The following is a 22,203-nucleotide window of genomic DNA, read 5'->3' as shown; positions in this document are numbered from 1 at the left end:
TAGGGGCCCCAGATCTGCTGGCCTTACATGTGCCCCCTCCTGCTTGTTACCCCGAATTGCCCTTGGACCTCGGATTCTGGTTCCTTCCACCCCCTGAACGTCCTGGTTCCCTCTCTCCTGTCCATCTAGTGCCTGGCCCCAGGCAGGCCCCTCGCAGGCCCATCCGACTCATGTGGGACTCACTGCGTCACCAAGTTCCTCCCTCACCTCCCAGCCTCCCGAGCACATCCCAGAGGGGACTTTCTGGTACCCCAAGTGGATGCTCCCCTCCCCGATAACATATCCTAGTTCCACAGCTACCTCAGGAGAGAATCAGTTGGGTGTTAGAGCCCGTCTCCCACCAACCTCTCTGTCCATCCTCACTACCCAACTGCACTGCTCCCCCAACATTCCCGCCACAGAGCTCTCCTCTGCCTCCCCTTAAACAGCTGGTCTTTCCACAGCTCTACCTTTTGGGTGCCTCCATCTGATTACCATTTCTCGGCCCCAGACATCCCAAATCACCTCCCTGCACCCCCAGATGTGATCAGCCTTTCTTGGCACCCTCCTGCACTTTGTGCCCCTTCCAAACTCGGGGACCCTTGTGGGCAGGAAGAGGAGTGGTGTGCCTGACTCCTCTCTGGGGCCCCGAGCCCCTGCCATGCAGCCGGCGAGTCCTGGCTTCTGTCAGACCCAATGAATCTCAGAATAACCACATTCAGCGAATTTTCCTTGACTGGATGAAAAAACCAATGAGGGTGGGGGGACAACAGGAGGGGCAGGAGTCCTGGACTCGTCTTTTTTTTTTTGCTTAAGATTGATTTATTAATGCATGCAAGAACCGGGGTACATGGCAGAGGTGTGCAGGGGGAGAGGATTCACCAGAGACATGGTGGGGAGCAGAACAGGCGGATGTACTGAAATACACTGCTGAGGGGAGCAGCGGGGAGGAGAGGTCTGCTGCGCCATGTGGGTAGCTCCCTGGCCGGGGATGGAGCTCATGCTGTAGTGGCAGCAGACAGCTTCATTGTGCTGCATCTCAAGCGCTTTTACCACCAGGATGCCCCAGGCTTCTCTTGTGGCAGCTCCCAGGAGTGAGCGTGCCTTCCGCTCATGTCCTCTCGTAGGCAGGCTAGGGGCTCCTGCAGTGCGCGGCCAGGCTCAAGCCCCCTGGGTCACAGACACAGTCAGGGGCTGCCCTCCTCCCTCAGCCCCCACCGGCCTCCCGCGCCCAGGGCGGCGCTCACCTGTAATGCCCAGGAAGGCAGCCGACGTCCAGCCCAGGTAGAAGGACCAGGAGAAGGAGGACTGGACCTGGGGCGAGGGGACCTGGCCCCCCCGCTCGCTGGTGTAGACTGCCATGGCCACTGTGGCGCAGAGGGCTGGATCAGGACAGACGGGGCGTCAAGCCTCCTGCACGGGCCGCCTGTCCCCACCTGGGGCCACCCCCACTTCTTACCTGCGGCAAAGCCCATGATGCACGAGATGAGCAGCCTGCGGCCCGGGGCGGAAAAGGAGGGGATGCAGGACAGGACCAGGAACCCGACGGACACCAGCCCCAGCAGGGCCGACAAAATGGCAAAAGTCCGTGTCACATGGATGTAGCCTGCGCCAGACCAGACCTCTGAGCACCGGCGCCGCCTGGCCGGTCCCCTCCGTCCCCACAGGGACCCTCTTACCTTTCACTGGGTCCTCATGGTTCCTTGGCCAGAGGCCCGAGTGGCCTAAAAATCCAGGTCCAGTGGCCACGACCCAGAAATCCGTGCTCACGGCCACCAGGATGAAGACGAGGCCCAGGCAGGCGGCCAGCACGGCCAGCGTCCGGCAGGGCTCCATGACGCGTCCGCTGAGGGGCTGTGCTCCGGGCTCCCCTGAGCTCCTGGAAGAGACCCCGGCAGGGATGAGTGGCTTTGACGACAAGGAGGGTTTTCCTGCCTTTATACCCTGTCCTCAGTGTCAGGGAGAGCATGAGTGTGTCATATTGCGGTTGAGGGGGGCGTTTTGTGTTCCGGCTATAACTCCAATTCCTGGAGCTCCGACCACCACCTGAAGCGCAATCATCCGAGGGCTTCCTGGAAGAGGTGAGAGAGACTTGGGCCCCCAGTGGTGAGTGTGCGGACCTATCAGTTTAATCAAAGGGGGATGTGGCCAGAGGGCACAGTTGGGGGCAATGCGTCATACTTTCCTGTGGTTCTGCAAACTTCCATTCGGAGCGACCGAGGTGGGGGCGGTCGGGGAACTCAAGGGTCTTCACAAAAAGAAGGGGCTGGGGGCCATGGTGGGGCTGATGGAAGAAGACCTGGGACTGAGACACGAGGTCCCAAGGGAGGAAGGGGCGGTGGGGAGATCCCACTCCCAGGTCCCTGGTTGTGGCTGAGGGCCCTGGCGTGTGGAGAACCACCTCATGACAGCTTCTGAGCATGCGGACATTCTGCTGGTAAGTCTTCCTAGACAGCTCTTTTCCGGGTTGGGGGAGTTTGGGGTTTCTGGGGGAGACTCTCCAGGGTGAGAGGGGAGATGGGTGCAGGACCCTCCAAGGCCAGCCTCCCCATCCCAGCACGAGGCGCTGGCCACACCTCACCTGACAGCAGGTGTGTGGTACAGGTGTGCGGCCAGGTGAGACGCAGCACCTGGACTTCTAGGAAGCTGAGCGTGACCCAGAAGTGAAGCTGTCGTGAAGGCTGAGTCTGCAGTCCCGGGACAGCTGGTCCCGGGGAGGCCAAAGCGCTGCTCGCCCAGGGCACTCCCTCCCCGGTGAGCTGACCGCCTCTGCTGCCCACACGCTCACCAGGCCCGTGGCAGCAGAGCCAGGCCGGGGCAAAAAAGGCTGGATCATAGGGTGGGTCAAACTGAACACTGATCTAGGACTTTAGGGAGGGTGAATCCCCCGATGAACTCGCAACCCCCATCCATGGCTCCAGTCTTAACAACAAGGTTTTCCACTCATCAGTCCCTGGGGTGCAGAGTACATCAGTCAGCGCCTGCCCCCTCCCTTCCCGGTCTCCCCTGGTGACGTACACCCGCTACCCCAGGGCCATCGAGTGTCCTGCTCTTGGCTAAGGTGAAGGAAGCCTTGTACACCCAGTCATGGGGAGTTTCCTTTTGTTCTTTGCTCCATTTGCTACCTTGACTGTAAGGCCGTGATCCCAGAGGCTGGACCTGCTGCGCCTTGATGCTGCCCAGGCGAGGGAGGCAGTGGCTCTGGTTGTGGGTAGTGGTGGGAGCCAGGCTGGAAGAGACGTCGAGTGCCTCCGCGAGCGCAGTGGCTCAGGCTGCTGCGGTGCTGTGAGCCGGGGATCCCGTCCTTGGGCCCGCCTCTCAGCCCAAACAGCTTGGGCAACCCAGTGCCAGCCTCGCGCTCTGGGAGTCACCGGGCCAGAGAAGCAGCCTTGGGCAGGGACTGTGGTTGGGACGGGATCACAAATGGGAAGTAGGTTCTGTATCAAAATCAGGACATTCTCGGGGGCACTGTCCCTGTTCAGATCCAAGGGCTTTAAATTCTGGCTCGTGACCGCGTTTCCTTCCCGTCTGGGTTTCCATCCAGGGTGGGGTGAGACAGGCCTTTCGTGGATCACAGTCTCGGGCTAGAAATAAGAGCCTTACGTGAGGCGCCTCGGTGGTCCCGTCTGTTCTCCCTCAGTCTTCGGCCGTCCTCTGCTGGTCTCGGGATCAAGCTTGTCAGCCCCGCTCTGCACCCTTCTCTCCTAGTTCCCCAGTAGTGCACCCTACGTCCTGCATGCCAACTCTGTGCACCCCTTTCTCCAGAAGTAGCCCCCATTTGATAGTCTCCCTGATGTGGCCGTGTGGGCTTGAGTGTAGAGCAGCGGAGAGGGGCACTTAGCTCCTCCCGCCCGCACGGGCTGTCCCACCCTGGTGTTGCTCTCAATGCGTTCAGTGGCGGCTCTTTCTCCCCTGCCCGCCAGGATTTGGCTCTTAGTGTGCGAGTTCGTCATCCTTTCTGGCGCGGGCCATGCTACTCATGCTGTCTGACAAGGTCCGGGCTTGAGGAAAGTTTCTAAAAATTCAGCCAACTCCACAGCTGGCTCCTGCTACTTCCTTTCATTTGTTTGTGGCAGTTATTGGAACCATGAAAATTTTCTATAAGCTTTAGAGTAACACAGTGAGTGTTGGCATTAAGGCCAGTAATACACACGTCAGTGGTTTGAGAAATGTACCTTCCAACGCGATTGATAATGAAGCGGTTTCCAATAATTCTCCATGTCCTCCAATCTGTCGTTCAGTTATCATGAGTAACACTGAGTTCTCTGCAAACCATGCTTGATAGAACTGATGGAACTGAGCCTGGTAAAATCCCCACTAGAGAAGGCCCTGAGGCACCCCGAGCGGCGAAATGGTCCGAGCGAAAGACACCACACATTGTTCCCACGGCACCAGGACCCCTTGGTTCTGTACAGGAAATAGAAGGCTGCTCTCGATGTTCCAATGCCTGCTTAGTCTTGTAGTTACCTATCGTGACCGCATCAATCACGTTGTGTGTAGCCCCTGTTTCTACTTTCTGAATAACATACATCACCTAGGCAAATAATGCAACCAAGTCAATGTAACCAAGTGACCAAGTGGATCATAGACTGGGAAAATTAAAAAAAAAAGATTGTGCACTGATTGATGATCAAAAGTAATTTCTGAAACAATGTAAAAGTAGAGTCACATGATTGCATGATGTAATGATCAGTTAACAATTTCTGATGCATAAAGACCCGCTGAGACCCTCAGCGGGAGATGTCTGCACCCTGATCAAGTGTCAGTGTCTCCTCCCCACCTCATCTACCTCATCTCCCCTCCCCTCATCACTCCACTTCGCCGACGTTGCCTCTTCCTTGCGGGGACCCTGCCCCAGTGGGAGCTGGACCCCTGCAACTTTCATCTTTCGTGGTCGTCTTCTCCAGGTGTACTTGGGTGATGAGTATGTGGAGAGGGGCAGCCTGAGCTGTGTGCGGGCTTCTTGATTTATTTATGCATACAAGAACTGGGGTACTGACAGAGGTGCAGGGTGTGAGAGGACTCCACAGAGAGAGCAGGGAGCAAACCGGCAGACACACTACTGAGGGGAGCAGCGGGGGAGACAGGAGAGGTCTGATAAACCGTGTGCGAATCTCACCGGCCTGCCAGGATCAAATCCGTCTGCAGAGGCTGCGGATGGCTTCACAGTGCAGCGCTCAACCGCCTGCGCCGCCAGGGAGGCCCAAGACAATCTTTCAGAAACTCTCCTGTACATGAAAAGCTGCATTTCTCTTGTTGTCGTCAAGATTTTATTTTTGTTTGAGGTTCTTGATAGTTTGATTTCATTGTGTGTGTGGGTTGCTGTGTTTCTCCTCATTCTACTTGGGATTTATTAAGCTTCATGAACTTGTCGTTTTCCTTATCAAGCAGAGGAAGATGACACAGTTGGTTCTCACGAGCTTTCCGCTCCCTTCTGCCTCTTCTCCCTTTATTAGGAGTGTCGGTTTGCTTGCTAGTGCCCGCGAGTCCCTCAGGCATTCTTCTTCACCGCTTTTTTTTTTTTTTTTTGCTTCTCTAACTAGATAATTTAATTGTGTCCTCAAGTTTTCTCCTTCTTTCTTCTGCTTGACTAAGTCTGTTATTGTCCATCTAATTCATCCGGTTGTGCTGCAGCCCAGGAGGCTGGTGCCTGCCTTCCCATCCTCCTTTAACAGATGGAGTAACTGAGGCACAGCGGGGCTCAGTGCCTCCCCCAAAGCCCCACAGCAAGGCAGTGTCAGGGCCTCAACTGGAAGGGTCGTGAGGATGGAGAAGAGACAACAGGGCCGAGAGAGCGAGAGGATAGGAGGGCCAGGCCAGAAGTGATGGGGGTGAGAGAGAGCGGAGGCAGGGGTGAGGTCTGCCCCTGTAGGGTGTGTCTGCGCCTGTAGTGAGGAATCGGCAGTGTCGGAATCATGTATTTATTGAGAAAGGGACAGCAACAGACTTTACGGGATGATGCAGGCGCCCTCGGGCACTGTGGGAGGAAAGAGGGTGGGAGCGAACACAAGGGCTTTCCCACTTGCGCTCCTCACTCATTCCCGGATGCAAGTCCTGTGCTGAGCAAGGCTGGACCCAGAGGGGAGCCAGTGGGGGAGACCGATAAGAAGCGGATCATCAGGTCAGGGGCCAGGGTAGGGTCAGAGGGAAGTTCCGGGGCTGTAGGAACCCAAAGGGACAGCCAGAGGTAGGTAGAATCCAGGAGAGTGAGGAGCCAGGACTCAGGAGGCAACACCCGGGTCACCAAGCCACGTGGCTATTGAGTGGAGACAGAAGGGAGCCCCGAGAGTCGAGCAGGACTGGGGTGGCCTCCAGCCTCGCCTCTGCCGAGCTGCACGATGCAGCAGGTGACACAAACCTCACGGGCCTCCGTGTCCTGCCTGTCCAAGGGTACTAACAGCATCTGGAAGGTTCTGAAAGGATGGAACCAGCTCATCCACCCGAAGTCAGGGGGTTGCGTGGGGACAAGGGGGCCATTAATGTCACCCACTTGGGGGTGTGTGGTGGCCTCGGTCACCGAGGGGCAGCTGGATCTGGCACTGGAATTGGAAATGATGTAGGTGCCCAGCTGTTGGGGGAGGGGTGGGGACAGCTGGGGTCAGTGCGGAGTCTCCATCTAGGGGGGCTGGGGTGGGCGAGCCCCACACTGGCAGGGTAGGTTGGAGGCGACTCCGCTGTTACATTCCTGCCACAGGCCGCTGTGGCCCCTGTGGTGCTGGATCCAGGAGCTGGAGGCAGTGGAGAGAATGGTGACCACGTTGGCTAAGAAGCCCAGGATGGTGCCCCCCGCTCTGGAGGCACCGTTTCACCCCACGCCAGGGAGCCTGTCTTCAGAGCCACAGGGGCAGGATAGGCCAAGGGCCTGGCCCAGCTTCTGGGAGCTTCTTCCCCAGGCCCCTCTCCTGCCAGAGACCCCTTCCGCTGGTCACTCTGTATCCCGGATGCCACCCCAGCACCCAGGCCCCTACTTCTGGGAATCTGGAAAGTCTCCTCCCTCAGGGTTCCTCCCTCCCCCTCCCTAAGACTCCCATTGGGGATGAGGACTTGCTCCCCAGGAGTCCCCACTTAAGAAGCTTCTTGTCTCCCAGAGACCTCCACCCACCGTGGGGTGACCCTTTGGTCTGTCCAGTGCCCCCCTCCCCAAAGCACACTCCCACCTAAGTGACTCACATCCCCCTCCCAGATCTCAGACAGGACACCCAGGGAGGAGGGGGATGGGAGACTGCATCTGTGTGAGGCTGCAGGAGTTCCAGAGCCCTCTCCCCCAGCGGCCATTTACGAGATGACACTACACACACACACACACACACACACACACACACACACACACACACACACACACAGAGTTGGCCTGCAGGTGACAGCTCAGAAACACACAGCAGGTCTGGACCCTGACAGTCTAGTCTGGTCCTCTAGAAACTGCTCTGCCCTGACCCCAAATTCTCCTGAGGTGGCTCAGCCCTCCCAGGCCCCTGCAGCTCCGCCCTCCTCCCTCCACCTCTCAGAGCCCATGTTCCTCCAGGCCCCCCCTGCTCCATGCAGTGCCTCTCCCCGAGAGCTCACCCCCAGCTCCAGCCCTGCTCAGCTGCCTCCCACACCCTCTGATCCTCAGCTGAGCCCAAGGCATCCCCCACAGCAGGGATGGCTCACAGTCCCGTGCTTGGCCTGGGGGCCCCAGAGCCCCTGAGCACATACATGTGCCCCCTCCTGTGTGTCACCCCGAATTGCCCTTGGACCTTGGATTCTGGTTCCTTCCACCCCCTGAATGTCCTAGTTTTCTCTCTCCCGTCCATCTAGTGCTTGGCCCCAGGCAGGCCACTCGTGGGCCCACCCGTCTCCTGTGGGACCCACTGAGTCACCAAGTTCCTCCCTCACCTCCCAGCCTCCCGTGCGTGTCCCAGAGGGGGCTTTCTGGTACCCCAAGTGGATGCTCCCCTCCCCTGATAACATTCTCCTAGCTCCCAGCTACCTCGGGAGAGAATCAGTTTGGAGTCACAGCTCTCTGTCCATCCTCACTTCCCACCCGCCCCACCCCCCCATTCTAGCCACAGAGCTCTTGTCTGCCTCCCCTAAAAACAGCTGGTCTTTCCACAGCTCTCCCTTTGGGTGCCTCCATCTGATTACATTTTCTCGGCCCCAGACGTCCGTAAGTACCTCCTCTGCACCCCCAGATGTGACCAGCCTTTCTCGGCATCCTCCTGCACTTTGTGCCCCCACCCCCGAACTCAGGGACCCTGGTGGGCAGGAAGAGGAGGGGTGTGCCTGACTCCTCTCTGGGGCCCCGAGTCCACGCCATGCAGCCGACCAGCCTGGGCTTCTTTCAGACCCAATCAATCTCAGAATAACCACATTCAGCGAATTTTCCTTGACTGGGTGAAGAAACAAAGGAGGATGAGGGGACAGCAGGAGGGGCAGGAGTCCTGGGCTCGTCTTTTTTTTGTTTAAGATTGATTTATTAATGCATGCAAGACCCGGGGTACATGGCAGAGGTGTGGAGGGCGAGAGGATTCACAGAGACAGAGTGGGGAGCAGAATAGGCAGATGTACTGAAATATACACTGCTGAGGAGAGCAGCGGGGAGGAGAGGTCTGCTGCGCCATATGGGTAGCTCCCTGGCCAGAGGCCTGAGTGAGATGAAAATCCAGGTCCAGTGGCCACGACCCAGCAATCCATGCTCACAGCCACCAGGATGGAGATGCGGCCCAGGCCGGCGGCCAGCAGGGCCAGGGGCTGGCAGGTTCCATCGTGTCCACTGAGGGACTGTGCTCTGGGCTCCCCTGAGCTCCTGGAAGAGACCCTGGCAGGGAGGAGTGGCTTTGAAGACAAGGTGGGTTTGCTCTCACCCATTTCACAGCACCTGCCTTCACACCCTCTCCTCGGTGTAGCAGGGATAGCGTGAGGGTGTCATGTTGTGGTTGAGGGAGGATTGTGTGTTTCAGGCTATAACTCCAGTGCCTGGAGCTCAAACCACCCCCTGAAGCTCGAATCATCCGGGGGTTCCTGGAAGAGGTGAGAGAGACTTGGGGCCCCAGCGGTGAATGTGCTGGGCTGCGAATTAAATGGAAGAGGGATGTGGCAGAGGGGACAGTTGGGGGGCAATGCGTCATACTTTCCTGTGGGTTCTGCAAGCGTCCGGGGAGGCTGAGGTGGGGGCGGTGGGGCAACCAAGGGTCTTCACAAAAGAAGTGGCTGGGGCCATGGTGCCGGAGGCTGAAGAAAGAAGTCCTGGTACCCAGACTCCAGGTCCCAAGGAGGAAGGGGCGGTGGGGAGCTCCCACTCCCAGGTCCCTGGTTGGAGCTGAGGGCCCTGGCAGGTGGAGAACCACCTCATGACCGCTTCTGAGCAGGCTGATATCCTGCCTGTAAGTCTCTTCCTAGACAGCTCTGCTCCGGGGTGGGGGGTTTTTGTGGGGTCTGGGGGTCTCTGCTGGGTGAGAGGGGACGTGGGTGCAGGACCCTCCAAGGCCAGGCTCCCATCCCAGCACCAGGCGCGGGCCACACCTCACCTGACAGCAGGTGTGTTGAACAGGTGAGAGGCCAGGTGAGACCGAAACCTGGACTTCTAGGAAGCTGAGTGTGACCCAGAAGTGAAGCTGTCGTGAAGACTGAGTCTGCAGTCCCGGGACAGCTGGTCCCGGGGAGGCCAAAGCGCTGCTCACCCAGGGCACGCCCTCCCCGTTGAGCTGACCGCCTCTGCTGCCCACACACTCGCCAGGCCCGTGGCGGCGGAGCCAGGCCGGGGCAAAAAAGGCTGGATTATAGGGTGGGTCAAACTGAACACTGATCTAGGGCTTTAGGGAGGGTGGGTCCCCTGATGAACTCGCAACCCCCACCCATGGCTCCAGTCTCTAGGTTTTCCACTCATCAGTCCCTGGGATGCAAAGTACATCAGTCAGCGCCTGCCTCCTCCCTTCCCGGTCTCCCCTGGTGACGTACACCCGCTACCCCAGGGCCATCGAGTGTCCTGCTCTTGGCTAAGGTGAAGGAAGCCTTGTACACCCAGTCATGGGGAGTTTCCTTTTGTTCTTTGCTCCATTTGCTACATTGACTGTAAGCCCGTGCTCCCAGAGGCTGGGCCTGCTGCGCCTTGATGCTGCCCAGGCGAGGGAGGCAGTGGCTCTGGTTGTGGGTAGTGGTGGGAGCCAGGCTGGAAGAGACGTCGAGTGCCTCCGCGAGCGCAGTGGCTCAGGCTGCTGCGGTGCTGTGAGCCGGGGATCCCGTCCTTGGGCCCGCCTCTCAGCCCAAACAGCTTGGGCAGCCCAGTGCCAGCCTCGCGCTCTGGGAGTCACCAGGCCAGAGAAGCAGCCTTGGGCAGGGACTGTGGTTGGGACGGGATCACAAATGGGAAGTAGGTTCTGTATCAAAATCAGGACATTCTCGGGGGCACTGCCCCTGTTCAGATCCAAGGGCTTTAAATTCTGGCTCGTGACCGCGTTTCCTTCCCGTCTGGGTTTCCGTCCAGGGTGGGGTGAGACAGGACTTTCGTGGATCACAGTCTCGGGCTAGAAGTAAAAAAGCCTTACGTGAGGCGCCTCGGTGGTCCCGTCTGCTCTCCCTCAGTCTTTGGCCGTCCTCTGCTGGTCTCGGGATCAAGCTCGTCAGCCCCGCTCTGCACCCTTCTCTCCTAGTTCCCTAGTAGTGCACCCTATGTCCTGCATGCCAGCTCTGTGCACCCCTTTCTCCAGAAGTAGCCCCCATTTGATAGTCTCCCTGATGTGGCCGTGTGGGCTTGAGTGTAGAGCAGCGGAGACGGGCACTTAACTCCTCCCGCCCGCACGGGCTGTCCCACCCTGGTGTTGCTCTCAATGCGTTCAGTGGCGGCTCTTTCTCCCCTGCCCGCCAGGATTTGGCTCTTAGTGTGCGAGTTCGTCATCCTTTCATCTTCATAGTGGTCTTCTCCAGGTGTGCTTGGGTTATGAGTATGTGGAGAGGGAGAGCCTGATCTCTTTGCTGTCTTGTTGATGGACTTCCATTTTATATATATATATATATATATATGTTTAAGATTTATGCATACAAAAACTGGCGTACAGGCCAGAGATGTGAGGTGTGAGAGGACTCCATAGAGAGAGCGGGGAGCAGAATGGGCAGATCCCCTGAATCACACTTGAGGGGAGCAGCAGGCGAGTCAGGAGAGGTCTGCTGTTCCAGTGGGTCACCTCCCTGGCTGGGAATCGAACACGTGCTGCTTGGCTGCTGACAGCTTGACAGCACTCTCTTTAACCCATGTGCCACTACAGGACCCCTGCACTTCCATTTTTTAAAAATTTTGTAGCTGGAATGATTGACACCACAACCTTATGTACCAGAATTCCATATTTTTTTTATTAACTTTACTTGAGTGTGTTATATTTACATATGTTTTGTGTTACTCCCTACAGTCCTTTCGTCTAAACCAGAGGGAGTCCCTTTGCATTTCTTGAGAAAGTCCAGTGGTGATGTGCTCTAGGGCCTGTTTCTGTTCAAGTTTTCATACCGCTTTCATTTTTAGTGATCGTCTTTGCTAGATACAGTATTTTTGGTTTATTGTTTTTATTTGCACTTGTAACATATTGGTGGCTCCTTTGTTCCCTACAGGATTGTTCTTTTCCCAGCGGATAATCTTTTTTTTTTTTTTTAAAGATTTAATTTATTTATTTATACAAGCACTGGGTACAGTCAGAAGTGTGAAGGGTGAGAGAATTCACCAGAGCCAGAGCGGGGAGCAGAGCAGGCAGAAGGACCGAAGTACACTGCTGAGGGGAGCAGCGGGCGCGGCAGGAGAGGTCTGTTGCGCCATGTGGGGCCCTCGCCGGTGGCCGGGGATTGAACTGGCACTGCAGAGGCTGCGGGCAGCTTCGCAGCTCAGCGCTCAACTGCTGTGCCACCAGGGGAGGCCCATCTTTTTCTTTTTTTAAAGATTTATTTATTTTTATATGAGAACCAGCATTGAGGCCTGATGCACGGGAGGGTGAGAGGAATCACCAGAGACAGAGCGGGGAGTAGAACCGGTAGACTGATGAAATACACTGCTGAGGGGAGCAGCGGGGGAGACAGGAGAGGTCTGCTGCGCCATGTGGGAATCTCGCTGGCTGGCCAGCCAGGATCAAACCCATGTTGCAGAGGCTGCGGACGGCTTCACAGTTTGGCGCTCAACCGCCTGCGCACCAGGAAGGCCCACGGATAATCTTTCGGAAACTCTCCTGTACATGAAAAGCTGCATTTCTCTTGTTGTCGTCATGATTTTATTTTTGTTTGTTGTTCTGATAGTTTGATTTATTTGTGGCTCGAGATGAGGCCCAGGCAGCCGGCCAGCAGAGCCATGGCATGTCCACTTAGGGGCTGTGCTCCGGGCTCCACTGAACTCCTGGAAGAGTCGCCGGCAGGGAGGTGTGAAGACTAGATGGGTTTACTTTCACCCATTTCCCGCACCTGCCTTCACACCCTCTCCTCAGTGTGTCAGGGATAGTGTGAGGGTGTTATGTTGTGGTTGAGAGGAGGGTTGTGTGTTCCCGGCTATACTCCAATGCCTCAAGCTCGAACCATGACCTGAAGCGTGAATTATCTGGGGGCTTCCTGGAAGAGGTGATAAAGACTTGGGGCCCTAGCGGTGAATGTGCTGGACTGTGAATTAAATACAAGAGGGATGTGGCAGAGGGGACATTTGGGGGGCAATGTGTCATACTTTCCTGTGGGTTCTGCAAGCGTCTGTTCGGGGAGACTGAGGTGGGGGCGGTGAGGCAACTCAAGGGTCTTCACAAAAAGAAGGGGCTGGGGGCCATGGTGGGGCTGATGGAAGAAGACCTGGGACCCAGACTCCAGGTCCCAAGGGAGGAAGGGACAGTGGGGAGCTCCCACTCCCAGGTACCTGGTTGGGGCTGAGGGCCCTGGCGGGTGGAGAACCACCTCATGACAGCTTCTGAGCATGCTGACATCCTGCCGGTAAGTCTCTTCCTAGACAGCTCTGCTCCGGGGTGAGAGGTTTGAGGGGGTCTGGGGGGGCTCTCCAGGGTAAGATGGGAGGTGGGTGCAGGACCCTCCAAGGCCAGCCTCCCCATCCCAGCTCCAGGCGCGGGCCACACCTCACCAGACAGCAGGTGTGTGTTTAGGTGCATGACCAGGTGAGACATGGCACCTGGACTTCTAGAAAGCTGAGCGTGACCCAGAAGTGAAGCTGTCGTGAAAACTGAGTCTGCAGTCCCGGGACAGCTGGCCCTGTGGAGGCCAAAGCGCTGCTCGCCCAGGGCACGCCCTCCCCGGTGAGCTGACCGCCTCTGCTGCCCACACGCTCGCCAGGCGCGTGGTGGCGGAGCCAGGCCGGGGCAAAAAAGTCACAGGACTGCCAGTTGAGGCAGCCAAGGGGCCACAGGGCACGAGGGCAGGGCAGCAGCGTGGGGAGCATGGGACCTTGGGGCAACGCATCTCCGCCCCTATCCTCCGAACTAACCCCTTGTTTATTTGCAAACCCAGTCCCCAGCTCAACCCAAACCCACCCTGGTTCCCATCCCAGCCCCACACCCGCTCCCTCACCTTCTCCTCAACCCCTATAATTCCTGCCGTGACCCCCACCCCACTATCATTTCCCTCCTGCCTCCAGGCCCACGCTTGTAAACCTGGAATTTCCTCAGGGGTGGGGGGCACTGAGTGGCATCTTTGGGGAAGCACCTGGGGATGGGGCTGTTGCCAGGGCAACTGACCAGGCCATGAGGAAGCTGGAGCCTCAGCTCCCCGGACTCCCCAGAGGGGTGAAGGGCTGGAGATTGGGTTCAGTCAGTGATCAACGAAACTTCCATGGACCCCGAAAGGACAGGGTTTGGAGAGCTCCCTGGTGCATGAACCCACATGCTGGGGGCGAGGGCACCCCTGGAGGGGCATGAGAGCCCCTTTCTGTGCCTCCTCTGAGCCTCTCCCCCGCTGGCTGTGCCTGAGTCAGATCCTCCTGAAAAACCCCAGGGCGAGCACCTTCCGGCCATCCATAAGCACCAGCAGGTCAGCAGGACCCACAGAGGGGACCTCGGGTGGGGAGAGGGGAGGGAGGCCTGGGAGACCTGGGGGGTCAACTGGGGTCTCTTCTCGAGCAGGGATCTTCTACATGTGTGCCGACCAGATGCACGAGTGTCCGCAGCCTCTGCAGCGCCGGTTCAATGCCGGCCGGCCTGCGAGGGTCCCACCTGGCGCAGCAGACCTCTCCTGTGTTGCCCGCTGCTCCCCTCAGCAGTATGTTTCAGTCAGTCTGCCTGTTCTGTTCCCCGCTCTGTCTCTGGTGAATCTTCTCATCCTTCTGCTCATCCAGCATGTACCCCAGTTCTTGCATAAATAAATCTTAAAAAAAAAACAACAATACAGACGTGAAACTACTAGAGTGTGAATGCCTGGGGGCAGGGGGCAGCGAAATAGATGGGGTGTGGTGAACAGCGCGATTTGCTGGGCTAGGGCAGGTGCGTGCACGGCCCAGACTGGGGGGCTAACTCCTTCCAACTTCTGGAAACACCACATCTGCAGGGGGCTGTCCCCCCCCCCCCCCCCCGCCAACACCATACCAGGAACCCAGTCCTGACACATCTGCCTGGAAACCCTTCCTGTAGGTTAATGGCTTGGTCCCAGGATACTGCCCCCGCCCCCCACTTCCAGGCCCTGTACTGTTTCCTAGTTGTATTAAAGTTCCTTCCCATGAAAGTCTCATACGTTTTGTGTTGAGACGGTGGATGGCAGAACCCCTATAGAGTAGGCAGGTTTGTGGGGTCTGGGCTGCCCTCCTCCCTGCCCTGTAACACCTCCACTTCTCAACTGTCACCCCCAACCCCTCCCTGTCCCTGATTGCTTCCTGAGGACATTGATGGGGCTGATTCTATTTCAGAGGAAGCCTAGCAGAGGCAGCTCTCCTGCCCACCTGTGACTATGCAGATGCCTCTTTTTACTAATAAAGCTGTCTCTTTAAAATGTAACAAAAATAAAAGAGAAGTAGCAGTCCAGCAGAGGTTGGTTTGCACCTCTGCCTGGAGAGGTGCTTGGAGGATGTGTGAATGTACAGGTGTAAACACAGCTCCTCCCTTGGCACACAGATAAGCAAAGCCACTGACATCAGAAACAGGTCTGCAAAAATCTGCTGCCAGAGACTAAAGCCCATCCTTTCACCCCTACTGACCAAGGAGCAGATAAAGGGGATTTAACAACAAGACCCCAGCCCCTGCTGCTCTGCAGGGCATTCCTGAGAAAGGGGGAGATGAAACCTGCATTGCCTTCCTCTGCTCATCCATCTGTCCTTCTTTAGGTCAAAATAACTTAGAACTAGGAGCCCCCATGTCAAGAATAAGTACATTTTTTCATGTCAATGATTTGCCATTCCTACCTATGTAAATAAAATTTAAATGGGATTGTTGGAGCAGTTCCAGCAGAGTGAAATCTGTAGGGCTGCTTCCTAGGTGCCAACCCTCACATTGATGATCTAATCCACTTTGTTTATCATGCAGATTTTATTTCCAGGTAACTCATGAATGAATGAATGAATGAGTGAGTGAATGCTGATCTCCTCTGTCCTCCCGGTCTTCACTCTTTATCCTTCTCCTGAGCGCTCATTCATCCCCTTCATACCACTCGCTCAGATCTGAAAATGTCATATATTTATTTTGGACAATTCTATGTCTCTCCACTGACTCCTCAGCCTTGTGAGGAAAGGGCCTTGCATTCTCCTTTGCTGCTGTATCCCCAGCTCCCAGTACTGCTCAGAAAACACACTGAGAGCTCTGGGGGTCATTCTCCCCTGTGCTGAGGTCCGGGCTGGCCCTCCAGGCGATGCTTTGTGAATAATAATCATGATCTCATCCTCCTCTTAGCCATGGCCAAGCAGGTGCCAGACCCTCTTCCTATGGATGAGCCTGACTGTTTCTTCCAACAACCTTATGCTGTGTGGACTATTTTTTTAAAAGGTTTCTTTTTATTTATACAAGAACTGGGGTACAAGTCAGAGGTGAGAGAGGGTGAGAGAATTCACCAGAGACAGAGCTGGGGGCAGAACAGGCAAACTGATGAAATACACTGCTGAGGGGAGCAGCGGGCGAGACAGGAGAGGTCTGCCAGACATGTGGGTTTCTCCCTGGCCGGCTGGGAATCGAACCTGCACTGAAGAGGCTGCGGACACCTTCACAGCATGGCGCTCAACCCACTGCACCACTGGGGAGGCCCCTGTGTGGACTTTTTTATCCCCATTTCTCAGGTGAAGAAACTAAGCCTTGAAACGGCCCAGGCATGCACGGGACTGATGCTGGACACCAGCCTTTGAGTCCTTGTTCTCCCAGGAACTCTATCTCTCCAGCACCCCTGACAATTACACCCCTCCACCTGGCCCCCAAAAAGCTCTCCTTGCAAAATGCAGTCTTTTGCCTTCTACAAGCCTCAGTGGAAAATGTTCCTGGCTATTTCTCTCCATGGATGTTGTTATGAGTCGAACAGGGTCCCCTCCCATCCTTCCAAATTCTTTGATGATCCAACCCCCCAGGCCTCAGAATATGACATCATTTGGAAATAGGGCCATGACACATGGAATCAGTTAAGATGAGGTCATACAAGAGTCGGGTGGGTCCCTCAAAAACATGACAGATGTCCTCATGAAACCGGGAAATTTGGAGACAGACAGACCATGTGGACATGGACACAGACATCAGACAATGTAGTTCCATGCCAAAGGCTGGCAGAGTTGGTCAGGGAACAACCAGAAGCTCTGGGAGAAGCCAGAAACAAATCCTTCCAATCCTCGTAAGGAACCATTGGGGGAACAGTTTGTCCTGAATGAATTCCACCCACTGATATTTTATGGACTCTACCCCCAATGCCAAAGAGAGACCAAGCACCGAGGACTACAGCTCCCATAATGCCAGATACCTGCGGCGACACTTGACCTCTTGGTGTGGGGGTTGCTGGGACTCAGGGCGGAGTCAGGAGTCAAGCTGTTGTACTTGTGTAGTCAAGGCAGACACAGCAGGCAAGTCAGGAGAGGTCTGCTGCACCATGTGGGTTGCTCCCTGGCGGGCTGGGGATCAAACTCGTGCTGCAGAGGCTGCGGACAGCTTCATAGGTTGCGTCTTCACCCTTGCGCCACCAGGACCCCCCACACCCTGGGTGGTCTTTTTTTGCACCTTTGTTTACCTTGTGATCGTTTGTTTTGATTGGAGAATTTTTTAAAAAGCCGGTCTGTTTTTCCAGTCTCTATGGATTTGTTTTTTACAGAAAATCCCCAGAAATCCTGTCTAATGTATGCTAACGATGTATGTGGTGTGTGTGTTTGTGTGTATGTGTGTACACTGACCAGTTGGACGGTTTTTACCTACTTCTTGATTTGAGATCACGATGGCTTCCTCCCCCCGATGTCCTCATGTAACACTGGTGCCAACCAAGCACTCACATTTTTGCTGCAGTCCCCAGAAATGCATCCATGATTCCCTGGCATTCATTTTACCACATTTTGTCACACAAGCCAGATACAAGTCCCTCAGGCAGCTGGACAGAAAGGCCAGAACTTGGGACACACCACCCAGTCTGATCTTTCTCTCCTTAGGAAAGAGTCTGAGTTGGGGGTTTTCTCACAGTTGTGCGATGAGATGCCAGGGAGGGTAAGGAACTGTCGGCAAAGGTAATCAAATTTCCTTCTGTTGTCCCATGGATCTTCATTTTCTACTTTCCTGAAGGGGCTGTGTTCCCCTACCCGGCGTCAGGCGATCTCAGAGGGAATTTCTCAGTAATGGTTTGCACGGGTGTGCAAAGTGCTGCTGGTTCCTACTCTGCCAGTGTGCGAGATCATCTTTAATATTAATTTTGTGTGTTAGAGTCTTTTTATTTTATTTTTTAAAAGATATTATTTTATTTATAAAGGAACCAGGGTACAGGCCAGATGCACAGGAGGATGAGAGGATTCACCAGAAACAGAGTGGGGAACAGAACAGGCAGACTGACTGAAATACAGTGCTAAGGGGTGCAGCAGGCAAGAAAGGAATGGTCTGCCATGCCATGTGGGATTCTTGCTGACCGGGATTGAACCTGTGCTGCAGAGGCTGCAGACAGCTTCACAGTGCGGTTCTCAACCACCTGTGCCACCAGGGAGGCTCTAGAGTCTTTTTTTTTTTTTAAAGATTTATTTATTTATACAAGAACTGGGGTACAGGCCAGAGGCATGTGGAGGGGGAGAGGATTCATCAGAGACAGAGTGGGGAAAAGAATAGGCAGACAGACTGGAACACACTGCTGAGGAGAGCAGGGGGTGAGGCAGGAGAGCTCTGCTACGCCATGTGGGTTTCTCCCTGGCCAGCCGGGAATCGAACTGATGCTGTAGAGGCTGCTGGCTCAACCCACTGCACCACTGGGGAGGCCCTAGAGTCTTTTTGGGTAAGATTTATTTATTTATGCATTCAAGAACTTGGGTATAGTCCAGAGGTGTAGGGGGCAAGAGGATTCATGGAGACAGTGGGGAACAGAACAGGCAGACTGAAATACACTGCCAAGGGGAGCAGCAAGCGAGTCAGGAGAGGTATGCTGCGCCATGTGGGTAGCTCCCTGGCCTGCTGGGGATCAAACTCATGCTGCAGAGGCTGTGGATAGCTCCACAGTGCTGTGCTTAACCCCTGCACCACCAGGGAGGCCCTGTATTAGATCCTTAAAGTCTGTTCATCTCAGTGGTAAATGGGATAATTTGTTGCTTAATCACGTTCAGCATCATCTTCCCAATATAGTCAAGTTGTGTTGCCAGAGTTGGGTTATTGAAGATTCATTCCCAAAAGTGCTCATGGGAAGAGAGCCAGCTGTCATTTAGGTACTTACACCTTATGAAAGACTGGAGATGGGGTGGATTGTGTGGAAGGCAGAACAAATGCTACATTGGACATAAATAAACTGAGATAATTTCCTATAATAAAAGTTCCCTGTTTTTGCAAGATTAAGGATATAAATGACTTACAAAAAAAAAAAAACACTTTAAGTCAGTTTTGTGCAACAGTGTTTCTGTAAGCAAGGAGCTATGTGATGTTTTTCCATGAACATAAGCATTGTATGAAAGGAAATTTGGGACACCTGGGAAGTCACCCCGCCCATGATGCAAATAACAGTTCAGACCAGCTCAAATACAGGTTTGCATTAAATCCTCAGTCAAGTGTTTCTGAAAATGAGAGATTTAAAAGTGAAGATAAGTCAAAATATGATCACATTGAGAACCTTCAAAAGTTACACGACACTCATACTGGGGAGAAACCACATAAAGGTAAATAATGTGGCAAAGCCCATAACTGTCTCTGTCCTGACTCAGCGTCAGAGAATCTGTGCCGTGAGCTCTGGAGACTCCCAGAGCCGTCTTAATTTCAGCGCCTCTTGGTCTGGATCACCTCCGGGGACTTACTGTCTTATAACTGCAAGTTTGTACCTTTCGTCCCCCTTCACCATTCCCCCCACACCTTTAGCAACCACCAAATTTTTCTGTTTCTCTGACTTCACTGTTTTAGATTCCACGTATAAATGGTCATAACAGTGTTTCTGTCGGACATTTCCCTTCGGATGTTCCATGTGTAGAACATTCTGTTTTGGACTGACAATGCTTAACTTGGAGCACATTTGCCTTTTCTCCTCTGCGCCTCACATTGTTTATTTTGATGTCTCATTACGTGTGTCCACGTGTAGTGTTACGCATTATCTATTGCTCTATTCCTTGCTTAATTATTGTAGCTTTAGTTACTTTTACTACTTGTATCTTTTGATCCTCATGTTTAATTTAAAAACTACTGACCCACTGCTTTTACTCCACAATCCCTTTGCCAGTGGAAGTCTTATTTTGTGTATTTTCCTGGTGTTAGTGCTCCTTTGTTTCAGCTTAGAGGAGTCTGCTTCCTAATTCTCTAAGACCTGTTTGTAGTTATGAGCTCTTTGAGCTTTTGCTTCTCTGAGAAACTCTCTCCTTTAAATCTGAGTTTTAACCTTGGCAGTTAAAGAATTTTTAGTTGGAAGGTTCTTCCTCTTGGCCTCTCGCAGATGCCGTGCCCTTCTCTCATGGCCTTTGCAGTTTCAGTTGAAAGATCTCCTAATAGCCTTACGGGGTTTCCCTTGCATTGCGTGACCTGGTTTTCTCTTACTGCTTTAAAGATCGTCTACTCAACTTATAACTTTGCCTTTTTAATTATACTGAGTCATGGTTTGGATCATGATTTTGGGTTTCTCTTATTTGCAACTCTCTGGCTTTCTGTTCCTGGTTGTGTGTTCCCTTCTCCAGAATAGGAACGTTTTAGGTCATTGTTTCTTCATGTATTCTCCTAACACTTCTCTAGCTGCTGCTTCTGGAACCCTTCTCATGTGAGTATCTTTACTCTTGATTCCCCAGAGGTCCCTCAAGATGTCATTGTTCCTTAAATTTTTTAAAAGATTTATTTATTTATGCATACAAGAACTGGGGTACAGGCCAGACATGTGGGGGCTGAGAGGATTCACCAGAGACAGAGTGGGGAACAGAACAGGCAGACTGACTGAAACACATTGCTGAGGGGAGCAGCTGGTGAGACAGGAGAGGTCTGCTGTGCCATGGGGGTAGCTCCCTGGCCCGGGATCTAACTCCTGCTGCCCGGGCTGTGGACAGCTTCATAGGTTGTGTCTTAACCCCTTGCGCCACCAGTGAGGCCCTGTTTCTTAGATTTTTTATTTTTCTATCCCAATAAAGTGATTTCAGTGTTTTATCTTTGAGTTCATTTACCCAGTCATCTCCTTCATGCAGTCACCTGAACCCTTCTGTTTTACTTTTTTAATTCTATCATTGTTTTCTTCACCTCTGTTAAAGGCCCTGTTTGCAGACCCTTTAAGAGTAAGTTCCATTCCCTGTAGTTTTTATCTTCTCCTGTGGGCTTTTCCCACCAGCGCAATCCTGGTCTAGGAACCCAACTGTGCTGTGCAGAAATAAAGAATTGTTTCCACATCCAGGGCAACCCTCCTCTGCCCCCAGGGGAAAGTTCTGCGCCTCCTAATTTTAACTAATCTCCACATTTCGAGTGAGTCATGTGCCTCAGCAAGACCTTATTTTATTTCTCTTTTCCTTTCCCCACAGGACTTTGATATTATTTTATCCTTTGTTGTGGGATATCTTTGTGTCTGGTTTTCAGGTCTCCTTCCCTGTGAATTACTCCATTTGTAATTGTACATTTGTTGTGTCCATGGGAGGAGGTAAGTTCAGGTTGAGTCTACACTGGTTACTGGAACCCAGTCCCCCAAACCTGTCTTGAAGACACATGACATGCTTCATGAATATCCAATATCTCACTAGATTTGGTGAGTTCTTAGTCATTACTTCTTTAAACATTCTTCCCCCTTTTCTCTCTTCTCTAAGGCTCCAATAAATTGCAAATTGCTACTTTTTTTATTTTTTTATTATTTTTTTTAATAGAGGCATGTTCCATTTATTTATTTGTCTGCTTGTTTGTTTGTTTTGTTTATACATGCACTGGGTACAGTCAGAAGCACGGGAGGGTGAGAGAATTCACCAGAGCCAGAGCGGGGAGCAGAGCAGGCAGAAGGACCGAAGTACACTGCTGAGGGGAGCAGCGGGCGGCAGGAGAGGTCTGCGCACCATGTGGGACCCTCCTCCGGTGGCCGGGGAGCAGCCGGGGATCGAACCGGTGCCGCAGAGGCCGCGGGCAGCCTCGCAACCCAGCGCTCAACCGCTGCACCACCGGGGAGGCCCACAAATTGCTACTTTTAATGGCATTTATGAATCAAAGTATTTCTCCATTCTTTAATTTTTATCTTTGTTCTTATCTGCCTGGTTATTCTCAAGTTCCTGTCTTTAAAAAAAAAGGTTTATGCATACAAGAACTGGGGTTCAGGCCAGAGGTGCCAGGGTGTGAGAGCATTCACCAGAGACAGAGTGGGGAACACAAAAGGTGGATTGACAAATATACTGCTGAGGGGAGCAGTGGGCAAGACAGGAGAGGTCTGCTGCGCCATGTGGGTAGCTCCCTGGCCAGGGATGGAACTTGTGCTGTAGAGGCTAAGGATTGCTTCATATTGCTGGGCTTAACCCCTTGCGCCACCAGGGAGGTCCTGAGCATTATATTTCAAATGAGAAAGGAAGGAACAATATGCTATTACTTCTTAGAAATAGTACCTTGAAATATTTTTGATATCACACTATTTTTTAGGTGTCTTACATAGTTTATTTTTGTACGGTAGTTGATTTCTCCTCTCATGTAGTCCCCATAAATGTCCCACCACCACATCTGTGAACCGTCA

General features: G+C 53.7%; 1 protein-coding gene across 1 annotated transcript; it reads right to left on the bottom strand.

Moving 5' to 3' along the window:
* Positions 1–1,111: 1,111 nt before the first annotated feature.
* LOC311188364 (protein NKG7-like) lies at positions 1,112–1,815 on the bottom strand (the record flags this gene model as incomplete). The annotated part of the gene is made up of 4 exons (XM_084259466.1): positions 1,112–1,149; positions 1,227–1,361; positions 1,439–1,585; positions 1,659–1,815. The coding sequence occupies 4 exons, from the start codon at positions 1,813–1,815 to the stop codon at positions 1,112–1,114; spliced, it is 477 nt and encodes a 158-aa protein (XP_084115592.1).
* Between the last annotated feature and the right edge of the window lie 20,388 nt (positions 1,816–22,203).

The sequence above is a fragment of the Talpa europaea genome (assembly GCF_964194135.1).
Source record: "Talpa europaea genome assembly, chromosome: 2".
Taxonomy (NCBI): Eukaryota; Metazoa; Chordata; class Mammalia; order Eulipotyphla; family Talpidae; genus Talpa; species Talpa europaea.
Note: the sequence above shows the minus strand (reverse complement) of the source record. Positions and strands in the feature narration are given on the sequence as shown.